The following is a 26,329-nucleotide window of genomic DNA, read 5'->3' as shown; positions in this document are numbered from 1 at the left end:
ATGTACAAACAATTGGAATTTGCATTAACCCAGGTCCCAGACCTGGGTGGTTTGCACCTCAATGGGAACAGAAGGTAATTTGCATGGAATGACCCTCTACAGTAATCAAAGTATCTCTTAACTCTTAGGATCTCTATGGTCTTTTAGTCTACTTTTGTAAGATTAAGACCATTGTACCACTCGCCCTGAGACTATTCAAATGACACCAAAAATGACTGTAAATCTTATTTGCATTCATATAGAACATTATATTCTACCGTTGACCATTCTGAGTGAGCTGGGTGAAGAGAAGGATGGGTGCGGGGAAGGAAGGGGATGAGGAGGAACCAATGCATATGTGAGAGACGTTTTCCCGCATTTTCTCTCAGTGAGATGGTGAAACAGATGTCTGTATGTTAATGCACTGTGTGTGTATTGTCTGTCTCAGAAGATCAAAGTATCTGAGTTTCTTTTATCCTTACAGCCCGAATCAGTTTTCTAAAGCGTTTTTGAAAAATCGCTTACCCCACCTTTTAAATCCTTTTTCAAATCCACATTTCAGTCCCATGGATATAAGCTTCCATGGTACTGAAATGTGCTTTCACTGGCACTTTTTCGCCCTCTGTTTCATTTTTGGAAATCAGTTCATTCAGAGTGTTCATTTCACTGAACTGGTTGAAAAATGATTCATGGATTCACGAGTCATCGCTCATTTGCATTTTTCAGATTTCTTTTCTGAAGCAAAGTGCGTGTTTAGTTCAATCCTGCTGTTTAAAAATGTTATGTTTTTGATAATAGTACACTATAGAATATTAAATAGTATTATAGTATTAATAGTAGGGCTGTGCAAATAATCGAATGCGATTTTCATGCGCATCTCGTCAGTAAAGCCGCTTCTGTGATTAGTAGTAAAGTGATTAGTAGTCTCCAGCACGTGCTTTCAGATGGAGCGGCATTTACTACACAGAGCCGTAGTTCACTGACAAGCTATGCAAAATCGTGTTCATAATCGCAGGCGATTCATTGCTGATTATGAACGCGATTTTGCGTAGCTTGTCAGTGAACTACGGCTCTGTGTAGTAAATGCTGCTCCATCTGAAAGCACGTGCTGGAGATTTACTACTAATCACAGAACCGGCTTTACTGACGAGATGAGCATGAAAATCGCATTCAATTATTTGCACAGCCCTGATTAATAGTATTTTATTTTTGTTTTAATTAGTTGTGTTTGCCAAGGCAAGTATGTCTATTACTAGATTTGAACAAACCATTAATCAAAAATATTAACATCCTAGCATCGTTTGCTCGCTTGTTTGCAGATTAAACTTTCATTGATATTTTATCTAAATGTAATGACCTTACCTCGTTGAGCCTGGATGTAAGAAAGAAGCACTTATGAAATGGTTTCTGAATGATTTCGACAATGTTTTTGACATTTGCGTGTGAATGACTGTTCTCCAGCTGACCCGTTTGGAGGAGATCCGTTCCAGCAGAGCGACCCGTTCAAAGACCCCTTCGCTAATTCTGATCCCTTTGGTCAGAGTTCCTCAAGTCAGTTCAAGGTAAAATAAAAAATACTGGGAATCTGAGGCTATGTTGAACCAGAAAGAACATGTTTTTTGCACATTTATACAAATCAACCATGACTAATGATGCTTTTAAATTAGTGCCATCTGTGCAAGATCCTGAGCAGGATCCAATTTTACTTCAGGTTATGAAATGCCAGTGTATTTTCACGCTCCTGTCATTCTCATTCAGTCATTCAGCCATGCACACACAATATGTATTGAAGTGGGTGGAAATTATTATTTTTTGATGATTTTATGATGATTTTATGTTTTACTATTGAATGTCTGCATCTGGGACAAGGGTAAAATAAAAAAAATTATAAAAAGGCATTTGAAAAACAGTAAAAATAAATGAAAGCATGCTTAAAAAATGTTTCATATAACAAAAAGAAAATGTTGAAATTGTTAGTTTTAATAAAAAGTATGTCTCTGTGGAAAAAAATTCTTTAGATGTAAATGTCCACTTTCAGATCACAGTTTGGTTTCGGGGCTTTTTTGCATTTGAAACATTAAATCAAACTCAAGTAAATTCTTCTTCTGGAGAGCTTGCGTGTGGCAGCATGTGAGCTGATATTTTGGGTAATGTGGTGAGAAACGTGTCATAATGTACGGTTAGTGCTCTGTCATTCCCCTCTCTCCCTCTCTCTCGCTCTCTCTCACTTTCTCTCAGGCCAGTCCCTTCAGCAGAAAAATCAGCCAGGCATCGATGGGTCCCAAACCTAAAGACTCAGGTACAGTGTTCATTCGGTTGCTTCTGATCCACTAACCAGCCGTATGTTCAGTCCCCGTCTTCATTATTGTTCATCAAACAGTTCACAGTGTTCAGGAAGTCAGAATAGTAATAGATTTCACTCATTAAACTAGGCTAGTAATAAATAGAATCTTTTGTAACATTATAAATGTCTTTACTGTCACTTTTGATCAATTTAATGCATCATTGCAGAATAGGTTGTTACTTTCTTTTCTTTTTTTTTCAGTCTTACTGACCCCAAACTTTCGGATTATTTATCTCTGAAAACAGCACAACTGTTTTCGACATTGATAATAATCAGAAATGTTTCTTGAGCAGCAAAGCAGCATATTAGAATGATTTCTGAAGGATCATGTGACACTGAAGACTGGAGTAATGATGCTGAAAATTCAGCTCTGATCACAGAAATAAATTACATTATATTCACATAGAAAGTGTTATTATAGTTATTTTAAATTGTAATATTTTTTCAAAAAAAAATTTTTCTACTGTCTTTTTGATCAAATAAATGCAGCCTTGGTGAGCAGAAGAGACTTCAAAAACATTAAGAATATTACACTTTTGACCAGTTGTGTGTAATCATTTGACACATCAAAAACTTATCTGTTTTAGAGATAAAATATTGTAAGTGATGTTGCGTCACGCCTCTTTGTTTGTTGTTCACCTCCTTATCTTTTCGTCTCTTCGTCTGTTAGAGGAAGCTAGCTGGTCTTCTTCGTACCAGAGTGATGCATGATTCGGAGAGTAGATCAAAGATAGAGTCGTAAGAACCAGCGTTCACACAAACACATTAGTAGTGAAGTTAATGAAGACTGTAGAGTAATTATAATCATTCAGTGTCACAATGCAACTTTTAACTGAGGCCTATAAGTCTTCTATAACACAAAGTCACTTTCTGATTGGACACTGTATTTTTATTGGCAGTTAAAGCTCTTACATTTATTTTCAAATATATTTTTTAATATATTTCAAAATGGCCAAAATATATATTTGCTAAAATGTTTCAAAATATATTTATGTAAATTATATATATAATTATACGTAAATATATATGTACATTTATATATATATAAAATACATTTTCTACCAGTATATTCTACCATTTTTTTAATTTTTTTAAATATTTTTTATTTACATACATATATATTTTCTATTTTGAAATATATTTTAGTGTATTTTTAAAAATTTATTTTGCCCTCCATTTATATATCAGTCCAAGAAAATACATTCACATTTCCACATTTGGAGAAAAGCTTTATTTGTTGTTTATAACACCTGTGAACATGACACATTTTTTAAATTAAAAGTTAATAAATCAATTGGAATCATTAATGTAACATTGGAAATGTATGTTCTTGCCCCTAATACACATTTTGAAATATATTTTGGTATATGAAGATTGAAACTAAATATTTTATAATTTCAAAAATATATTTATATTAGTGCTGTCAAAATTAAAGCATGTGACGGAAATTTTTATTCCATTATACTGTGCTCATAGCACATGCTCTTCAGTTGCACTCACAAATGCAGCGGCGTGCTGTATATAATTCCATATTAAAGCGCAAATTAAATTAAGAGCATTCAATGTCGTAGTTATGTCGTCAGTTAAAGGGGTCCTATTATGCTCTTTTACAAAGTCTTGATTTTGTTTTGGCGGTGTACTAGAACAGGCTCTCATACTAGGTTGTTCGAAAAACACATTATTTTTCACATATTTTACATTATTACAACACCTCTCTCCCCAGTCTGGCATGAACGGCTCGAATAGTTCCTGTATCAAATGAAGGCCCGCCTTCTGAAATACAAAATGTGTTGTGATTGGTTAGCTGGGCCAGTATGTGTTGTGATTGCGTCAAAATCAAATCAATTTGAGTGCGATTTAAAATCTGGATGATTGTAACCACTCTAAGTTCGTCTGCCTTGGGAAAGCTAGCGTGTCTCCGACATAGTGATAACACTCGTTGCCTTCTCTAGTGCAGCTGAACCAGGTCTCGTCCCATTCGTCAGTATTTGTGATATCACAAATCCCGGAAAATATGAGTTGTAGTCCAAACGAGTCGTTCGTTGTAGTTTATAAAATATCTCCTTTTGATTTGTACTTTGAGCTTTGTAACTTCGCAGATCTTTTTTTATGCTCAAACAGCAACATTACAGACTAACTAAAGTTGAAAAAGTGAAAAAGCATAATAGGACCCCTTTAAGTCATGAAGTTACCGAAAAAGCTGCCTTAAAACGGTGCATGCGTAAGTATTTGTTATATATGAGTCAGATTTAAGAACATGTTTTCAAATCTGTACTGGCTGGAGCAGCAGCACTGTCTCCCTCGTCTAACACACCCCATTCAACTCCTCAGCTCATTAATAGAGACTTTAAGTCAGTCAGAAAAGGTAAAGAGTTGTGCGAAACTATGATGCGCGTCAGATCTGTGTCATGTTCAGCAGCGGCAGCTCTTAAAGCAGCCAAAATAACGTAAAAACAGCTGCTGTGATGTCTTTTCATCAAAGAGCAAAGAAAAAAATCAATAACTTTTGTAGCTTTAAGGATTCATCTATATTTAATCTAGAATTTAGTGTTTGATAACTTTATTCAATTTCTGTAGATTTCCTACTTGCTGAAGGGCACAGGTAAATATGACATTTATTATAATGGGTTTATATGAAGATTGCTTTGTTGACTTCAAGTTATTGTTTTTTAAAGTCTTTTTTTTTTTAATTGATAGCTCTCAAATATACTGTAATGTTGAATGGCTATAGTCAATGGTTAAAGGGATAGTTCACCCAAAAATGAAAATTCTGTCCTTAATTACTCACACTCATGTCGTTCCAAACTCGTAAGATCTATGAGGCTATGAGAATACTGAATTTTGTGTGCAAAGAAAACAAAGATAACGACTTTATTCAACGATTTCTTCTTTTCCAAGTCAGTCTCCACCGCCATTCATGTGAGAACCACAACGTGTGTGATCACGAGAGTATCACACATTTTAATTTCAGAAAAATGTGTGATTAATTAGTTTTAAATCTATTGATAGCACTCTATCTATCTATCTATCTATCTTTATTATTTTTATTTATTTATTTTTTTGCTCTATGCCAGAAATTGTATTTTTTTAAATGTAGCAGTCAGCGTTTTACTTTTTTTTTTTGAGGCATCGCCTCAAAATTTCCTGTTGCATGATTCTATTAATAGCACTTTTACATACACATTTAGCTACAGGCCTTCCGAAAATAGTCCCATCAGAACAGGGAATGCTTTGTAGAAAAGCGTCAGGAATCCACACTGTCTTCTGTCTTCTCTCTCTCTCTCTCTCTCTCTGTTTCTGCCCTGCTCACGCTGAACAGGTAAGCTCTTTCTGCATGTCCCGGCAGAGGAAGTGGGGTTAATTTATGGGAAACACGCAGACTGACATGCTCCTGAAACAACTCTTTTTACGAGAACACTAGAGAGTGTGTTTTGAGCTGTTAGTGGTCTCACACTTACAGATACATGCAGGAAACTCACACACGTTTTACTAGCTCAGCTTTCTCACAGCAAACACATGGACTTACAATAGCTTGTCTTTTTTCATCCTCCATAACTTCATCTGTGTTCATAATTGGGTTATTCTTGTTGTGAACCTTTTACACTCTTAGCTTTTGTATATAATTGTAATTTTAGGAAGCGTTTCTGTGGATGTAATAGGTTTCAGAAACAAGGATGCATTAAATTGATCAAAAGTGACTGTAAAAAAAATAATAATGTTACTGTAATGTTCAAATAAATGCGTTCTATTCATCAAAGAATCCTCAAAATTAAAATGCATCACAGTTTCCACAAAATTATAAAGCGGCACAACTGTTTTCAACATTGATAATAATCAGAAATGTTTCTTGAGCAGCAAATCAGCATATTAGAATGATTTCTGAAGATCATGTGACACTGAAGACTGGAGTAATGATGCTGAAAATTCTGCTTTGATCAAAGGAATAAATAAAATTTTACAATATATTCACATAGAAAATAATTATTTTAAATTGTAATATTTTTTCACAATATTACTGATTTTACTGTATTAATAAATGCAGCCTTGATGAGCATAAGAGTCTTCTTTCAAAACCATTAAAAAAAATGATCCCAAACATTTGAAATATTTGGTAGTGAATATTATTAGATTTATTAGTATAAATTGATTATTTACAGGATGAACAGGCTGGAAATAAAGAGAGAAAAGGAACAATATTGACAAGAAAGCATGTTTAGTTTGAAACATTTGTAAAAGTTAAAACAAAAAAATGATGAAATATCTGTAATATTTAATACAATTTATTTATAGAAGTTGTACCCAGAGTTATTATAGTTAACTAAAACAAAATATTAAACAAAAATTAAAACCAAATAAAATATTTAACACAAAAAAATGACAAAATTACAAAAATTTTAGCTAAAATTAAAATGAAAATATAAAAATAAAAACGGATTATATATAATCAAATATATAATAACATCCCAATTATACAAAAACAAATTTCATTTATTAATTATATTAAGATGAGGGCATAAAAATATACTGCGTAGTAAGTAGGAATTGCTCAACTGTATGACTCTTTCATAATGTCGTCATTAGTTAATCAGAAACATACGTCGAAGATGGAAAACAAAAAAAGCTCCAGATGGAAAACAAAACGTGTGCTTTTCAGAAGCTGAAAGTCATGGAAAATGAGAAACACTGGCCACATACAAGCCGCTCTCTTAAAATAGCACCTGTGTTTGTGCCTCACATAACTGAGCATATGCAGTGGTTGAAACGCAGAGGCCGTGTTGTTTCCATCAAATCATTTGCTTGTGCTTTCTCTCTTTCATAAACAGACCCATTTGCTGCGTCAGACCCATTCGGTAGCAACTCTTTTGGAGGGAAAGGTGGTTTCGCTGATTTCTCTCAATTGTCAAAGGTATGTTCACAAGAGGAATCTACAGTAGTTCATCCAGATCAATGTAAGCTCAGCTCGGTTACACTAAGCTAACGTGCATTTGGGAAAGTACTCAGTAAATAGCATACTGCTTGTCCTGTTTTGTAGTATGCATCATGCACACTCTAAACAGTATGTGAACTTGTTTGTATTCATGGAATATCTGAATGATCTGCTACATTTGTCAAATGTAAGTGATACAACCAGAGCACACTGCATGGATTACCGTATCCCACAATGCAATGAACCCGACCTCACCTTCCATCTCAAGCGATGAATGAAATATGAAATGATTTTTAAGACATTTTTAGCAAGCAAGCATGTTTATTTATATAGGACATTTCATGCACAATGATCATTCAAAGCGCATTACATAAAAAGGATTTTAAATGATCATAAAACGATCACAACAGAGGTATAAAATACAAAAGAAACAATAAAAGCAAAGAATAAAAAGAATGTATGCATTAAAATGTATTAAAAGAGTTAATAATAAACCATTTGTACACAAAACTACCTTTAATATGCAAAATAAACTGAAATAGAGGCCTCTGACCGAAATAAACATTCAATGTAAAACATAAAACATGCAATTAAACATGCAATGTTCACACGGTCATCTAGCATAATTCAGGTTGACGTGTTCATAGTATTCATTATATTTATTGTAGTTTCCATTCATCACAATATAACAGGGTTTCTGTGGGTCCTAAAAAGTCTTAATTCGCTCTTCCACAAACGAAATCAGAGCAGAAACTCATTGGCAGAAAGTCATGGCATCAAATATTGCATGCATTGCTAAAAACTAATATCTTCCTCAATATATTCTGTCTTGTTTTTTAATACAAATATCTAAACATCCATAAATCAACATGCATTTATACTTACAAGATATTTATATTATAAGATATGAAGTCTTGTTTTCTGAGAAATTGAACAGAATTAAGTGAGTTTGTTTAAAACAAGAACAAATATCTGCCTATGGGGAATAAAAACTTGTTTTCCCTTTGAATTAAATTGAGTTTTATGAGCCTTTTATGAGCTTTTATAATTCGCTTCATTTTGGTCAGTTGCACATAAAACAAGATTGTCAAGTAAATGTGACCCTGGAGCACAAAAGCAGTCTTGAGTCGCTGGGGGATATTTGTAGCAATAGCCAAAAATACATTGTATGGGTCAAAATTATCGATTTTAATTTTACTTAAGATATTAAGTAAAGATCATGTTCCATGAAGATATTTTGTATATTTCCTACCGTATATATATCAAAACTTCAGTTTTGATTAGTAATATGCATTGCTAAGGACTTCATTTGGACAACTTTAAAGATGATTTTCTCAATATTTAGATTGTTTTGCACCCTCAGATTCCAGATTTTCAAATAGTTGTATCTCGACCAAATATTGTCCTATCCTAACAAACCATACATCAATAGAAAGCTTATTTATTCAGCTTTCAGATGTATAAATCTAAATTTAAAAAAAAGTGACCCTTATGACTGGTTTTGTGGTCCAAGTTCACAAATGTATCTCAGGATCTTAAGACATTTGCACTTGAAATAAAGACAAAAAATACTGATGAAGAACAGCACTTTTTTAACAGTGTGAACAGAAGGTGCATTAAAAGTTATTTCCATATTCTAGTGGTTGTGATCAGAGCTATTCAAACCTTAAGCTATTTTTTTGCTAAATGAATTGAAAAGTAATGGAGTTCGATTGGACGTTCCAAACTTTGAGGTGTGACTTATAAAACAAATTGTGTTCTTCGTAAAATATTCAGAAACCCTGATATAAATTTACCCAGCTATGACAACTGAAAATGTCAAAAGGGTCCATTTCTGCATACTGTTTTTTTTATTTTTATTACATACTAAATAATATAGGCAGGATTATATATGTTGCAATATGCAGTAAGCAGTTGGGTTTTTGTGTGATTATTGATCAGTAGCTTGTGTAGATGCAGTGTTGTGATTTGTTTTTGTTCTCAGAGCTCGAGCTCAGAGCCTCAGAGCCGAAAGCCAACGTACCCGCTGCCTCCTCCCAAAAAACCCGGACCACAGAGACCAGTGCCGCCTCCTTACGGTGAGAAAAGCCCTGCCAACAGCAAAATGTGCTTGTGATTTACTGATTTAATATCTGATAAGCATGAGCGTGTGTGTGCATGTGAGTTTTAATTATATAAAAATGCATTATGACGTTTATCTTGTCAGTTTAATTATGCGGTGTGGAAGAGTGAAATGAAATGTTTATCTGGTGTAGTAATATTATTATAATATTAAGTGCTTTTTGTGTGCATCATGCTGACAACTATAACTGAATTTAAGAACTGTAATGTCTGGAGCGAAATCTTTATTTTAAATGAGATCTTTAGAATGAGTTTTGGAATTTATGATGTATGCTTGATTTATTGTTATTTCTAGATGTGTTTCATTAGAGCGGAAATGTCAGGGAGTTGTAAGACTAGTTATCTTTATCCAGCTGTAACCAGACCCAGACTCATCCCCCTACAAAATTGTGTTATTTGAGCCGTAAAATTGTACAAATCATCCTTTGAATACTCATTGGATGAGCATCTGGTTATACTTTGCCAATATAATTCAAATGGACTGATTTCGGTCCACGTAAACATCAGTTATTGTAGAATTATTGATATACTATAATAGTAATTATTAATATTTTTTAAATGAGCTTTTATTTTTAAATTTTCACTTTTGTTTTACGCTTTTGTCATTTTTGTCAGTTAATTTTATTTCAGTTTTATAATTTTAGTACTTTAGAACTTTTTTATTAATTATTTCAGTTAGCTGCCAATGCAACATTTGCAATGTTTTTTTTAATTTGTTTAATATTTTTTTATATTTGCAGTTTTCATTTTATTTTTAGTTTTGAGCTTTTGTCATTTTTATTAGTTATATATATATATATATATGTCTATAGTTTGTATTGTTTTCAGTTTTAGTTTAGTTCAAGATGTTGCATTAACCAAATGAAAATAAAAAGTGTTTCTGTTGCAGCAAGCTTAAATATTATAATAATAAATAACTGAATTTATTTGATTTGATTTCAGTTAATGCTTATTTTAGGTGACTTTTTTATCGTTTTAATTTTTAGTTTGGTTAGGGTCACATGGACTCTTTTATCACGTTTTATTGAAGGCTTATTAATTGTCTAACTTTGTAGTATTTACAATAGATAATCTTTTAGGGAACAGATTTTCACTATAGACTTATGTTACAACTGTAGCATGTTGTAGCAATTGTTTCTAAACATGCAGGCTGTTGTTTTCATAACAAGTGCTATATAGATGAATAAAGCTCCTTGCATGCACTAATAGTTCATGTTACTCTGAGCAGCTGTTAGTTCATTCTAAAGGTTATCAGTTAATAGGTTTATGTTGAGGTTAACTCTGTAGCTCCTCTAAATCTCTAGGCTAGTCTTAACCCGTTTAATCCCAACATTTTTCCCAGACATGAGAATATCCAAATCATGTGTCATTAGTAACCCTTTGAAATAATCAATAATAATTTTTTTTTAAAGTTTTTTGGAAAAGTGTGTGAAAAATTGTGTTTTATGGTCAGTCACAATTGTGAGCGGTGGGATAAAGTGCATACTGAATTAACATAAAAAATGTTTTATATATCAAAGCTCTATGAGTTTTATCACATTCTATTATGCATAAAAACCCCTTATACAACACTGATAGGAATACTGAGATAAAAGACAACATATTTCAAAATTGTTACTTTTTTGTAACATATATCATCAAAAATGTTTAGTGCTACCAGTATTACAACATCAGTATTGTAACTTATTTGTAACATTTGAACTTTTAATTTAGTGCAATATTTTGTCATTGCAACATTTTAGTGCAATTTTCATTAACAACTGCAATTGGATTTATAATTGGATCCCACCGGTCACAACATGTTTACTCATTCTATGACCACACTCAACAAAACTGAATATATGTGAATTGATATATTAATACTAGACACCCTAAAAATAATGTGTACCAAAAATATTTGTGTTAACATACTTTATGCTCATCATCTTCTCAAAGTGCAAACAGGAATTAAACTGGTCATGTGACAATTTGTACTAACCGTGTGAAACTGCACATATTTAAATTAGACCCTTTATTTGTTTCCATATTTGCAGGAAGTGCACTAAAACATCAGTCAGTAAGGTTTTTAGAGCTTTATAAATGAAAACCTTTTTTACGGTCACTGAGACCGGTGCATGGGATTAAATGGGTTAATCTTTCTGGATTTGCTGTAATAAAGTGTGGGATTGTTTGACATGTTGGGATTTAGTGTTTATCTCTGGTTTAATTGTAGTTTAGTGTCGTGTCTTTAGTCTCTGTTGGCTCTCGCTCATGTACTGATCCCAGACCAGCGGCACAATATGTTTCTATATAGTTTTAATATATACATTTGTTTAATATTTTTTTTAATATTTGCATTAAAACTTTAATATTAGTTTAAGTTTTAGTAATTTTGTTTTGGGCTTTTGTCATTTTTATTAGGTATATATATATATATATATATATTAGGTATATATACATTTAAAAAAAATGCTGGGTCATTTTTTATATATTTTTTTTACCAGGGTGCTGGGTAGTTTTTCTGAAACTCTCAATACAAATGATGAACCCATCGCTCACTTACCCAGCGCTGGGTCAGTGTAATGTTGGGTAAAGCCTGATTTATATTGGAGCATTAACTGGAGCATTCTTGTAAGTAATAATTGAAGTTTTAATTATAAACACTTTCAGACTTGTACCACATTTCACAGCCCACATCAGACATTTCACCACACGCAAACAAGCTCAATAAAATGACAGATCATGCAGAGTGAGTCTGATCATGGAAGGGCAAACACTTCCCCATTTTAACGATATCGAAGCGCATCAGTGCATGGTGAGTTAATCATCGGACAGCTGTGACAGGAAAGATAAGAGTCGTCTTGGTATGAGATATTCAGCTGCTGCTGAGGGGAAGAACGGGCCACTACAGGTTTATTTGTCTATACTTCACACAAAAATTAAGATTCTTGTTATTTTTCGAACCTGTATGACTTGCATTCCTCCGTGGTAATGCTGTGTTTTTCCATGCAATGAAACCATATACAGTACTTGTTAAAAGTATGGAAACATTAAACATTTTTACAACTCAAAAAATACAGTAAAAAACTGTAATATTGTGAAAACATTTTTACAGTTTAAAATAGTTGTTTTCAATGTGAATAATAATAAAATGTAATTAATTGCTGCAATCAAAGCTGAAATTCCTTCAGAAATCATTCTAATACAGTGGGGCAAAAAAGTATTTAGTCAGCCACCAATTGTGCAAGTTCTCCCACTTAAAAAGATTTGCATATGCGAGAAAGTCATGCAAATGTGTACACAACATGACTGTCTGAGTGTGTGTGTGTGTGTGTAGTCCTTTAAACTCGGCCTTGATGACCCACATCCACATATCGAATCACATCATCAGTCTGTTCTCGACCTCTGTTTTGGTCCATATGGTGAATCACTGTTTCCTGTGGCGTTATCAGTGGTGTAGAGGTTACCTGGCCTCTACCGTGATGAGTTGCGTAGTGGTGGATTAGACCTCTGTGACCATTTATACATTTAGCTGATGGTTTTATCCAAACACGAGGAATTAAACAAAGTGATTTGTCATGCAAGTTCTGAGATGGTGAAAGTATCTCTTTTTGGTAAAAACCTTTACAATAAGGTTGCAATTGTTAACATTAGTTAACTACATAAGTTAGCATGAACTAACAATAAAAAATACCTTATATTTTCCATTCCGAATATTCCATTTTCATTTTAAATTGTTAACACTTTATATTAAACTTCATATATAGAGCTTTGCGATGTATATGTATGTATGTATATATATATATATATATATATATATATAATATATGTGTGTGTGTGTGTGTGTGTGTATATATATACACAATATTTTATAACATCAACATAGAGCATTACAACAGGTACAATTACAATTACAATTACATTTAAATTTATTTTACAATTAAAATGTATATAATATAAAATAAAAATAATTTCATTATTCACTATCATTAATACAATATTTTAAATTTACAAATAAACATAAAGAATTAATTATTAATAAAATAATTATATATAAGTATACTTAATAGTATGTATGTATGTATGATTAAAATGGATCAATTAAAAAAAGTAGAATTATCTTATATATATATATATATATATATATATATATATATACACATACATACATATATATTCATTATTCACTATCATTAATACAATATTTTAAATTTACAAATAAACATAAAGAATTAATTATTAATAAAATAATTATATATAAGTATACTTAATAGTATGTATGTATGTATGATTAAAATGGATCAATTAAAAAAAGTAGAATTATCTTATATATATATATATATATATATATATATATATATACACATACATACATACATAATGTGAGTGGATATACTTATTGTTTAATTCATTGTTTATTAATTTGTGAATTATTAGAAGTTTAGGTGTTGTTCGTATAAACCCAAAAATACGTTTTATGTACATATATGCTATATATCCAACTATATATAATATATATATAAGTGTATATTTTGTGACGATATAAACAATTCATTAAGATTAATGATTAATTATAAATAATTAAAAGAAATATAATTATTAATTATAAATAGATTTGCTATATACTAGTATTACTTTACGTGAGTCAATGTACTTGTATAATTCATTATTAATTATTATAAGTATGTTTCAGGCTCAAAGATAAATATCTGAATTAAATTTGTTTTGCACATTGAGCTCCAGTCTCTCTCATAAACACACTGAAGTCACCTCTAGCCACCAGCATGTGTTGACGCTCTGTATTCAGCGCTTTTACGCTAGGACTGTTCCGATGTGTCACCTTCACAGCGAGGTGTTTACACTACTAATTCACTCGTGTGTTTGATGCAGCGGATTGTTTGTGGTGTGTTTATTACTATAACAGGCACAGAAAGGGCATGGGTGCGGCGCTGGTAGTTTCACTACTTTCTCTGAGTTCAGAAAGAAAAAGCTCTTCCTCTCCATGGCACATGAGGCCTGTGTAGTGGTGAGAGAGATCTAGAGAAGCGAGTTCCTCTAAAGTTCGTGGTTCACACCCTTACACTGAGCACCAGTGTTCCCACGGTTGGCTAAATATGTTTATGCCAGGTTCTCACACTCCTCTGGAACTGTAAACGCTGTACGTTTCTGATCTGTATGACACTTTGAAACTTCTTCTTATGTGTTTTCACTTTGAATGATCCTGCTGAACACTTCATACAGAATATTAATGGTGCAGCTTTCACATCTAAATGTTACCATCATTCCTTTCTAAGCCACTTTAATTCTTTATTTTTCTTTAATGCATTTCTTTTTCAGGTGAATCTCATGAAAATATGTATGGGTCATATTTTATCCCAAAGTTAAATAATTTTGGGACCAAAAAAGATTTTTGCATTGTGACATTTAAGCTATTTTAGCACTAAATTAATTATTTTACTATTAATTAGTTTATTATTCTCAATAGTGATCATCATTACTGTAATATAGCATCTTTTACGTAAAAATACTGTTATACAATAATTTTTAAAGTGTTTAAATGAACAAAAAACATACAAGTACTTTACAATTTATATATACTGAATTATGTATGTATATACTGTATACAAAATAAAAAATTGCATTAAAGTAATTATTTATATAGTGAGTTATATACACAATTTATTTTGTTAAAAAATCAACATAAAAAGCATTACAACAGGTATGTTGCTTTTAAAATTTATATAATACAATTTACATTTACATTTTTTTACATTTAAATTTATTTTACAATTAAAATGTATATAATATAAAATACAAATCAGTGCATTACAATAATGATTTTAATTGCATATATATTAATTGTCACTATCGTTAGATCATCACAGTAATACAATCTTTTTTTAATTACAAAAAAGCATTAAAACAGGTATTTTACAATAAAAAATTTGTATTTAAATTTATTTTACAATTAAAATGAAAGTTTAATAATCTAAATGAAAAATAATTTCATTACAGTAATGCGTTTAATTGCATATATGTTTTTGCTGCTTGTTTTGTGAGATTCACCTCATATCGAGCTCATTTAAATCTTGTTGGTTGTTGTAGTGGGTAGTGGTTGGTGTTGGCAGTTTTTAGAGGTTTGTAAATACTGCTCATATTCTGAAGAAATTAAATTTATGCAGTGGTTTTGGTGCACCGCTGGTGAATATGAGCCTTTCATGTCAGCTGCTGCAGGCCATCTAAAGCACTCGTTTAATCTAAGATAATTCAACGTCTGCTCCAAAAGGTAGGCAAGAATATGATGATTTCTAAGATGCCTCACTTTGTGGAGAAAAGAATCCCAGAATGCATTGCAATGAATTTGCTGAAAAAAATGTATCTAAGAGAAATGTTTAAAAAACAATTAATTTTATTATTACTATGCTTATTATATTTATTATTACATACTATACATATCTATTTATTATAAATAATACATTTATTATTTAATTATTATTTTACAATTTATTATATATTTAAATCTATTTAAATGTACTTAATTCATGCAATAACAAACAGAATTCATACAAAAGTAATATAATCAATAATGTACTATTTTACTCAATATTTGGGTTTTTGCATGTTCAAATATGGAATACAGTTTGAGTCTGAAGAAGCTGCTGAATTCATGTGGATTTTTACATCTTGTTTTCTTGATTGCTGTCACTTCTTTCTTCCACAAATCAAGGGTGTCCTTCATCTAGAGACCTTTGAATCGCTTTGTGAAGGTCTTGTTGATCCAGGTTATTACAGAATTTGGAGAAAAGCAACTGGACTTTAAAGCAACTGCATTTATTATAGATGTTTTGCCTTCGTTAGTTGATCGAAATCATCTGTACTGCTGATAAACAGCCATAATATTAAATAGCAATAATAAATAGCCGATCATCACTCTTATTAGTGCTTATATGTGATTAAATGTTTGGTCAAATCATGTGAGATGCACTGTTATTTTACTAAGTGATCAGAGTAATAAAGTTCAGCTGCTTTTGACTGAATTCTACAGCACTTTTCATGAATTTAATGATCTTTTCTTGTGCTTGAACTGCTCTGTTGGTGTTTGGGGGTCATCTTTGTTTTCTTTCACACTTTCAGGGAAGAATTCCGCCGTCACGTATAGCGGTTCAGGGGTTCATAGTCAAGGGTTTGGTGGTCCAGCCGTTCGAAAGACACAAACGGACAGAGGACCCGGCTCCTCGTCCTCAACGTTACTGTCTGCTGTTAACCCGTCCTGTAGAGCTGTAAGTCCAGTGACATGCCGTCTGATCATCTCCATCTAGCTAGTTTCTGCTGTCATAGTTTGTAGTTGCATTCGCTTCATCCCGACATTTGCCATCGCTGCTTCCTGCGCTGCTGTTTTGCCCATTTGCATTGTCCCGCGCGTGCTGATGCCAGAATCATGCCATGCTTTACACCTCAAGATTTGCTTAACCTCAGGCCATCCAAGATTAGGATGAGTTTGTTTCTTCATCAGATTTGGAGAAATGTAGCGTTGCATCACTTGCTCAGCAATGGATGCTCTGCAGTGAATGGGTGCCGTCAGAATGAGATTCCAAACAGCTGATAAAAACATCACAATAATCCACAAGTAATCCACACCACTCCAGTCCATCAGTTAACGTCTTGTGAAGACAAAAGCTGAGTGTTTGTAAGAAACAAATCCATCATTAAGATGTTTTAACTTCAAACTGTTGGTTTCAGCTGAAATATGAGTCCTCTATCTATAATATTGTTTTCTATAGTGAAAAAGTGGTCTGGTCTAAATCAGGAGAGAAATCTGCACAGATCAAGCACTGTTTACAAGCCAAAACAGCTCTAAACAAATATATGGCTGGATTTTGATGTGAGATGACAACAGGAGATGGACTTTTTCACTGGAGGACGCGTTTAAAATAAAACGTTTGAATGATGGATTTGTTTCTCACAAACACGCAGCTTTTGGCTTCTCAAGACGTTAACTGATGTACTGGAGTGGTGTGGATTATTGTGATGTTTTTATCAGCTGTTTGGACTCTCATTCTGACGGCACCCATTCACTGCAGAGGATCCATTGCTGAGACACTGATGCAATGCTGCATTTCTCCAAATCTGATGAAGAAACAAACTCATCCTAATCTTGGATGGCCTGAGGGAGAGTGCATTTTCATCAAATGTTCATTTTCGTGTGAGCTATTCCTTTAAAGTGATAGTTTATCATTTATTCACCCTCATATTGTTCTAAACTTGTACAAATCAGAAGTCCATACAAATTGTGCACTATATTGTTTTTGCTAACAAATGCCTTCAGAACACACTTCAATGGTGCTTTTTTGGAGCGACATGAAAACATGATTGATCTGTAGTTGAAGGATTTTTAAAACTGATGATGCAGCTGAACAGAAGCAACAAGAGTGTAGTTATGTAGTGGAACAAACCCTTTGTTGAAGATTGAACCAGACGGCATGTTTGCTTTCAGCCAAACCTTTGATATCAAGCGAGCTGGACTCATGAACACACATGGGTCATTCTTAGACTCTGCTAATATTTATGACCCTCAGACTTTTTAAAGTTTGTTCAACAAAATGTAATAAGCTTTTCAAGTCTGTGGAACAAAAATAGTTTTGATTTTCATTAAAATGATGAGACCAATGATGCACAAATTCTGCAGAGGAAACATCATTTACATACAGTTCATATTTAGTATTCAGCTATCTGATTAGAATCAGTAACAGCTGTTTGATGCATAAGAAGCATCCATCTTCAGTGGCATCCATAACAGGGTTGAAGACAAAAATCAGCTTATTTGTCTTACTTCAATAGTTGTTTGTTGTTTTAGACAATACATTTTATACATACATTTGACTTTGATACATTTATGCTTTGAATTAGACAAATCAATTTGCTAATAAGGCAAAATAAATTGTATTTCAGATAGATTATCTGAAAGCAGGTCTGTTACAGTTTTTCCTTTGTTTTAAGGATGTCTAAATTTGTTTTATTTATTTTTTATACAATTTCTAGCTCTTGGGTTTCTGCAACAACTTTAGCACCATCTTTCCTGTGTAATATTATTTTTTTCACTCAATCAAACAGCATATGAAAACTACTTGTGCATGTTTGACAACAAAAACTTGAATACCCATGACTCTCATGGTAAGAATAAAACTTTAGGATCATTTGAAATGTTCTTTCATATTCTTGAAGTACATTAAAGTGACCTTACAAACTCATCATTACAATATGACCTCAGAATGACACTTTGGTCTAGAAAAGTGAGAAGCTTTTACCAAAGTACTTCCTGTTTTCTGACACTAGTGGCAACTGGCTTCACCACAGTGTCACAGTTACTTACGTTGTTTTTGCAAATGTATATACTTTTTTTGTTTACGTTTAAAATAATATTTTTTGAATAAATGCATTAAATCAGTTTCAGTGGAATTAAGTGTATTTGCTACAGAAGACACTCAGTTGTGTTAATTGTGCAAGTATCACTGCTAAATTGTTTTGCACAACCTTATTAGATCATATCAGGAGTAAACAGTTTAGTAGAATTGAACTTTAATAGTTAAACATCTATCATTCAGGTCAAATCCAGGTTGACCTGAATTCACCCTGTGTTGCATGGCGTTTGTGCTGTGCCCTGCTGTGCAGATGCAGTTTGCATGTTGCATGAGGTTTTTTGTTGTGTATGCCGTGCTGCTTGTGTCTTCAGAGCTTTGCTGTAATTTGTCTTTCTCCCAGGCACTGAACACATGAAGGTAAGGTGAAACGTGGGTCTGCCGACCACATCTGAGCTGCTGCATGTGTTTGTGTCAACAATAAAACACCTACTCCACCCTGCGTGCACACAAATCTCTTCACAAATCTCCCTGAGAAATCAGACTGTATATTGAAGCTCTTTAAAACAGCAGCAGCAAATGTAAGACCAGCTGACCAATCGCAGTGAGAAAAGAGCGGAGATACAGTTCGTGATTGATTCAAATAAGCTTTAGAAAGTATAGAAATGGTTTTGTAATAGGAAGTATTTGGATACAGAAATTGCACTTAAAATGTCTGAATGCAATTGCATTAGATGCATTTATTTTAATGTAAAATAGCACACTTTTCAAGCAAATGTAATAAAAAGAGTGGAAAAGAAATAGGTTTTCAACTAAATGTATTATTTTATAATTGTCTAGTGTCATTTTTCTCATGATTTTGACAACTTTTGATCATAAAGTATGTTTTTTGCATCCTTCTTTACATTAAATGATATTCTATTATCTAATGCAAGCACATTCAGAATACATTATGTATGATTTAAGTGACCAAATGCTTTATAGGTCATCTTTATATTTCCTCTAATATATATATATATATATACTGTATGTATATATATATATAAATATTCTGTGTGATTTTGTAATGGCTCTCATAAAGCGAATTGTTCATGATGATTTGCCTTCATTCCCTGTGTGTTCGGTCACTGGTAACTTACATTTGATGGAAACCAAAGGCTTCACAGCTTTGGTTGTTTTCTTGGCTTTCAATCACTGGTTGCACGACAGATGATATAAATGATAATCAGTGTGTTTTTGACCAATTTTAAAAAAGAAAGAAAATCACGTCAGATCGGATGTTATATAATTTTGCACACATCACTTGTGCTCATGTGAAATGAGTGATTTTATTCACCGTTATGTGATTTGATATGAGGGCTGGGCGATATATTGAACTGTCATGTATTCATGATGCTTTTATTGGTGGTGTAAAATTAAGCAACATTATGAATACTGTGGTGGTTTTGATGCACTTTTTATTTGGCTATTAAGTAGAGCTGCAGGATTAATCAAAATAAAATCAGAATCATGCACTTATTAACAAAAGAGAAGCGTTAAAGGGGTCATATGGCGTTGTTAAAAAAGAACATTATTTTGTGTATTTGGTGTAATGAAATGCTTTTATGCGGTTTAAAGTAAAAAAAAACACATTATTTTCCACATATTATAGATTATTGTTCCTCGTCTATGCCTTGCCTTTCTGAAATGCGTCGATTTTTACAAAGTTTATCGGTCTGAAAAAGCGAGGTGTGCTGTGATTGGCCAACTATCCAGTGCGTTGTGATTGGCCGAATACCTCAAGCGTGTGACGGAAATGTTACGCTCTTACCATATTGTGACGCCATGTCCGGCGGGAGTGATGAGACAAAAACATTAAAACCCACTATAAACAAGGCATTTGTTGCATCCAGTGGGGACATAATTACGGATTATAATGACTTATACTGTGTTTTTACGCGTAAACATAAAACCATGTCTGCATTTGTGATCGGAGAAACGTCAAACAACAAGCGCTACTCTACACTGCTCAAAACTCATGTTTTAATCATCAGTGACAAATCCTTTAAATATGAAAACGTACTTGCAGGCTGCGAGTCAGCATTATTTGTCAGCATCATAGACTGTATAGGGTCAGCATGCGTGCCGAAGGAGAAACAGAGGAAGTGAATTCACCGGAACACCGGCATTGTAGGCTACTCTCCCAGGAAACAGTCCTCGTCCTCCGTAAAATGTGTTGCTCACATCTGAATATTTGGGTTGAACTGTTCTGGAGCAGTGTTGTAAATACAACTTAACTACTGATTTCTAGTCGTGTCCTCTTTTGGAAGACCAAACAAAGTAGTTTCGCTTTCACAACGAAACACACAGCAACTCTAGACATGGCGGCAGCGGCAACAACAATACTACAGCGAGAATAAAAGTTACGCCTTCTTTCTTTGCGTTAACATTTGGGCGGCGTTATGCAAATCTTCCCACACAGTGACGTAGACATGTGGGGGCGTGTTTAAACGAGGCGTTTTAGGCGAGCGTGGACGAGTCTTAACTTTTATACTTTTATAAAGAATATCTCTTTGGTTTTGAGACTTTAGTCTTTGCAACTTTAGGGCTCTTATCTATTCACGAACAGCTTGTAACACTCCAAAGAGAAAGGAAAACTTGAAATCGCATCATGTGACCCCTTTAAAGGGGTCATGAACTGCCTTTTTTATTATTTTTTACTGTTCGCTGAGGTCCACTTATGCTGTTATCATGATTTTTACATTGCAAAACATAAAAGTGATCACGCAATAAAAACCGTTACTCACACTTGTGTGGTACGACATTACCGTCGGATCCAATATAATCGCACAGCATCGTCTTTTAGTTTCAATCTTTCTGACGAATTGTGTCTTGTTTATAAACAAATCCGCGGTAAAATTAGATGAACAAACGACCAATTTCCCCCCAAATCTTACAGTCCTACTTATTTTGTAAAAACATGTCTTGATTATTTTTTATCTAGGTTTTTAGTTTATCTACTTTTTAGATTAAACATGTTGAATCTACGAATCTGTTTAAAAAAAGTAAAGTCCGAGCAAATGCATAAATATCAAGATCGTCAAGGCTGAAAGATGCCAATGTATATTTTTTCGTTATATATCGGCCAGCCCTACAGGGATGCATTCTGCTGTGTGCGTGTGATGAATTGTAGTTTCTGTAATGTCGTTTATTTTCCGGTTCAGTTCGGAAGTGAGACGGAGCAGCTGGAGTGGGCCAAACGCGAGAGCCAGAGAGAGGAGGCGGAGCGAGTCCGGAGGCTCCGCCTACAGGAACAACTGGACCTGGAACTGGCTCTGGCTCTCAGTCGAGCTGAAATGCCCAGAACATGAAGCTGCTACGTTTTGGATTCAATCCTTCAACTTTCAGATGAAGCTTTTGCTCCAATCATACGCTCTTCCTGAAGATCTCTCAGGTTTGCTGTAGCGATCACTGAACCAATGAAGTACAACAAAACCAAAGGCCATAGTTACAGATCCACTTGACACATTTGCTCATGAACTGCACAAAATGCTAAACCACTGAATTATGCTTTATAAAGATTATATACAGCTTCACCAAATACTGTAGGACCAGTCAGTCTTAAGTCAATTATTGATGCACAGAAGTATATAAGAAATATCAACCTCTATCTGCAGCCAATGTCGGTTTTGCAAAGCAGATTCGACCCCAAGTGCTTCATATTTAAGTGTCTTTAGGACTTTTGACTATGATCAAATTCATCCAAGTCTTAACCAGACGTTTGGTTTAATAAGAGGGATGAATTATTAAATGCATGACATTTAGTTGCCGTCGGTCCACTATATGATCATATATGATGTCTGTATTTACATATACACCTGCATAATCAATGCATTCCCAAATCTCATATGGTTGAAGATTATGAGTTTTATTAGATGCATGAAGATCAAATGAAGCATATTCTTTATTCTTGAAGGAACCTGTTTTTAGTTGTGTTTGGCACTGTTGAGAGTGAGATGATGTGAGCTGTATTTCTTGTGTTTAACCCTTTAAAGCTTGATCAGATCCTCTAGATGACACCGGATCACACAAACCAGCACCCCTGAAGGAGCTCTGCCCACTTTCATATGGTTTTAACCCTTTTCTAGCCTTTTCTTAAAACACATTTTGCCTTGAAGTGAAGCCTTATACTGTATATTGAGCTTGTTCTTATTATGTATTCATATATGTATTGTATCTGTGATACTTTACCATAAAATTTGCAGGTTGTGGGTTGTTTATATGCTAGAGAAGGTCATTCTGGTGTTTATATGGGTTTGATTTTCTCTTTTAGCATTTTGAAGATTCTGTTGACCTTCAATATTTTTATGCGTTTTGGTTCTTTTGTGGAAAAAGGTTCAAAATGATTTTAGTGTGCTGCTTTTCAATGTTTTAATAAATGTCAAACATATTTATCGGAATGCACTAGAGAGTTTTTATTTTCTTTAAATGAAGAAGTAAATATACATTTTATTATAATAGATTATTTTATTATTTCTGTTATAAATATTGTTAAATTGTGTGTGTGTATATATATATATATATATATATTATATTTGTTTTGGGGATTTTTTACTAATTTATATTTTAAAGAATATAAACCTTTGAGACCATTAAGGTAAATATTTTTATTTTAAATGTTGGATATTTAGATAGATATTTATGAATATGGCAGACGCTTTTGTCTAAAGCAGCTTATTGCATTCAAGGTTTACAGTTTATCAGTTTATGCATTCACTGGAAATTGAACCCATGACCTTGGTGTTGCATGATCTACATGATCTGGATTGCAACTTTGAATTGAAAGACAAATTTGAAATTAAGAAGCTGCAGTCTTCAATATCTGCTTTTAAAATCACCCAGTTAATAGTGAGTTTCTGCCATCAGTTCCACCGGTTGCCAGACGGTTTGAGCTGCATTCAGATCCGTCCGTGTGCACCTGCTACACTTCATATCTACTCATGTTCATGTTAGCGGCATCTAGAAACTGAGCTTAACTGTTTCTATTCATGCCAAATCTAGTATGTGTTGTACTTGTCCTGCTGTGCGGCTCTAATGATGGATGAGCATCCTGTACATCGTGACGTTCGGCATCAATGAGCGACTTTTGCGCATCTATCAGACGTTTGTCTTTTGCAAATGCTCTGTGAACGGCTTCAGCAAATTGCTGTTTTTCCTGGATCTGTCGAGTAACACAAGCTTAAAGAATGAAGCTCGAGCTCAAGCCGGACTGAAATGGAGTCCTTGGAAAGATTGAGATCTAAGTGTGAAAATAATTGAACAGCTGCATGAATTTTAGCTTCGGTATGTTAATTACCCCCACTTGGAATAACAGGAAATTCCTCTGCGAGTTTTGATTTACTGAAGGCTGCTGAAAGAGCTGATTTTAAGATGGACAAATGAGAAGGGCTCAGGTGACAGAAACATAAGGCTCCAGCTCTTTCCTCATTTGTGTTTTTCTGGCTCTTGATCGCTCACCTACTTAACCGTCCACACGTGCGCTTCGTTTAGAGGCCTTGCCAGACATTCTTGTCTAGTCTTTGGATTTAGTTGTGGTTTTAGTGCTGAGTGGTTAAATGGTGGGGTCAGGAATTACTGACCAGCATGGATGTGTTCACAACAGCACACTATATTGCCATATACAGTACAGTACTCCTAGAGCGGGTTGGAGTATAAATACGGAGCATAGTGTGCCTGAATAAAGCAATGCGCTTGATTTGACCTTTCATTTCCAGTTTTATATCTCATTTAAATCGAATTTCTAGTTATGTTACACCATTCTGTTTTTATCTCACAAATTAGAACTAGTTCTTAGTTTATAACTCACAGTTCTGACCCTCTCATTATTCTGAGGTTATATCTTACAATTCTGATTTTTTTCCCACAATTCGGACTTTTTTCCCCCCGCAATTGTGAGTTTATCTCATAATTCTGACTTCTCGCAATTTTGACTTTTTTCACAAGTCTGAGTTTATATCTCATAGTTTGGACTTTTTCACAATTCTTGAGATTATTTCTCGCAATTCCGACTTTTCTTCATGCAGTTCTGAGTTTAGATCTCGCAATTCTGATTTTGAATCTCCAGATATAAACTCAGAATTGCAAGAAAAGGGTCGGAATTGTGAGATAAAAATGACCTTTTCTATTTTTTTTTATCCCATGGTGGAAACAAGCTTCCATACTTTCATAATCAGACTGCCAAAAGTAAAGACATTTTTACACAAAATTGGATTTAAAATTCAACATTACTGTATTTATCTGCTTGATAATTAGACGCCACTCACTGAAGTAAATTCAGTGTTTTTTTTAAAGTGTCCTTGCATATTGTTTCATTGCATGTTGTTTTAAAAATAGTTGGCAGTATTTCTCATCTCTAATAGACTAGTTCTTGTATAGAAGGGGATCTTTATTTCTACTTTGAAATCTGTTGAATTGCAGTAATCATAGTAAACACAGCTTTGTACCTTTTCTATTTTTTTTATCCCATGGTGGAAACAAGCTTCCATACTTTCATAATCAGACTGCCAAAAGTAAAGACATTTTTACACCAAATTGGATTTAAAATTCAACATTACTGTATTTATCTGCTTGATAATTAGACGCCACTCACTGAAGTAAATTCAGTGTTTTTTTTAAAGTGTCCTTGCATATTGTTTCATTGCATGTTGTTTTAAAAATAGTTGGCAGTATTTCTCATCTCTAATAGACTAGTTCTTGTATAGAAGGGGATCTTTATTTCTACTTTGAAATCTGTTGAATTGCAGTAATCATAGTAAACACAGCTTTGCTTTGAAGGGGAAAAAGAGAAGCTTGTTTTTTTCCTGTTCATGTCAGATTGGTAGTAAAAGTTACTATCATCAGCACACAAAAGTGAAATGAGATTTCTGCTTCACTTCACTGAGTCGCTAATAATAGTCAGGATCACATTTCTTCTTTTTGTCGAATTTGCATAAAAGGGAACTCTAGTGCTGTTTTCACACATTATTCACAAATGCAGAACAAGTTCAACTCTTGGAAAACAAAAGCACAGAGCTGGATGCTTTATTTAGACATTCAATAGGAATTTAAAATACTTTGTATGCACATAAAATGTATACATTTATTTATTTAGTCATTTATCAGACTAAGCGACTTACAAATGAGGACAACAGAAGCAATCAATTGTAGTATTAAAACAACTAAAAACAGATCCAAAACTAAAAGTTAAAACTTTATAAATAACACCTATACACATTTTAAAAATAAAGATATTAAATAAAAATGACAAATGCATACAACAACATTTAAAAACTTAACATTTAAATGAAAAACAAAAAATAAAGCTAAAAACAATTCAAAATATGAAAGAACAAAAGGTATGAGTATAATAATGATTCTAACATAACACTAAGCCAAACACCAAAAAAACAACTACATATATGTGTATGTACATACATACACACACACACACACACACACACACACAGACACACACATTTATAAATTCAATATATATATATTATTTCATTTCCATTTAGTTTGTTGAAGTATTAAAATAACTCAAATTAAATAAAACTAAAAACTTAATAAAAGACCTATACAGACATAATAAATTCAGACATAATT

The 26,329-nt window shown here is 33.3% G+C and overlaps 1 protein-coding gene across 5 annotated transcripts in view; it reads left to right on the top strand.

The window, feature by feature from the left end:
- The window catches only part of LOC107596241 (epidermal growth factor receptor substrate 15-like 1), a 40,995-nt gene extending 18,216 nt beyond the window's left edge, over positions 1–22,779 (top strand). For 2 of the 5 annotated variants that reach the window (XM_016286931.1, XM_016286930.1), the window contains exons 11-16: positions 1,441–1,541; positions 2,218–2,278; positions 7,147–7,229; positions 9,235–9,328; positions 16,485–16,630; positions 21,910–22,779. In XM_016286931.1, coding sequence (XP_016142417.1) covers positions 1,441–1,541; positions 2,218–2,278; positions 7,147–7,229; positions 9,235–9,328; positions 16,485–16,630; positions 21,910–22,150 — 726 coding nt within the window. In that variant the 3' untranslated portion in view covers positions 22,151–22,779. Of the gene's footprint in view, positions 1–1,440; positions 1,542–2,217; positions 2,279–7,146; positions 7,230–9,234; positions 9,329–16,484; positions 16,631–19,109; positions 19,411–21,909 lie in introns of those variants that run through there. The other 3 variants (XM_016286932.1, XM_016286933.1, XM_016286934.1) reach the window with 3 other exon arrangements.
- Positions 22,780–26,329: the final 3,550 nt, after the last annotated feature.

This window comes from Sinocyclocheilus grahami, unplaced genomic scaffold (genome assembly GCF_001515645.1).
Source record: "Sinocyclocheilus grahami isolate Dianchi unplaced genomic scaffold, SAMN03320097.WGS_v1.1 scaffold216.1, whole genome shotgun sequence".
Lineage (NCBI taxonomy): Eukaryota > Metazoa > Chordata > Actinopteri > Cypriniformes > Cyprinidae > Sinocyclocheilus > Sinocyclocheilus grahami.
This window is presented reverse-complemented; position numbering and strand designations above follow the sequence as displayed.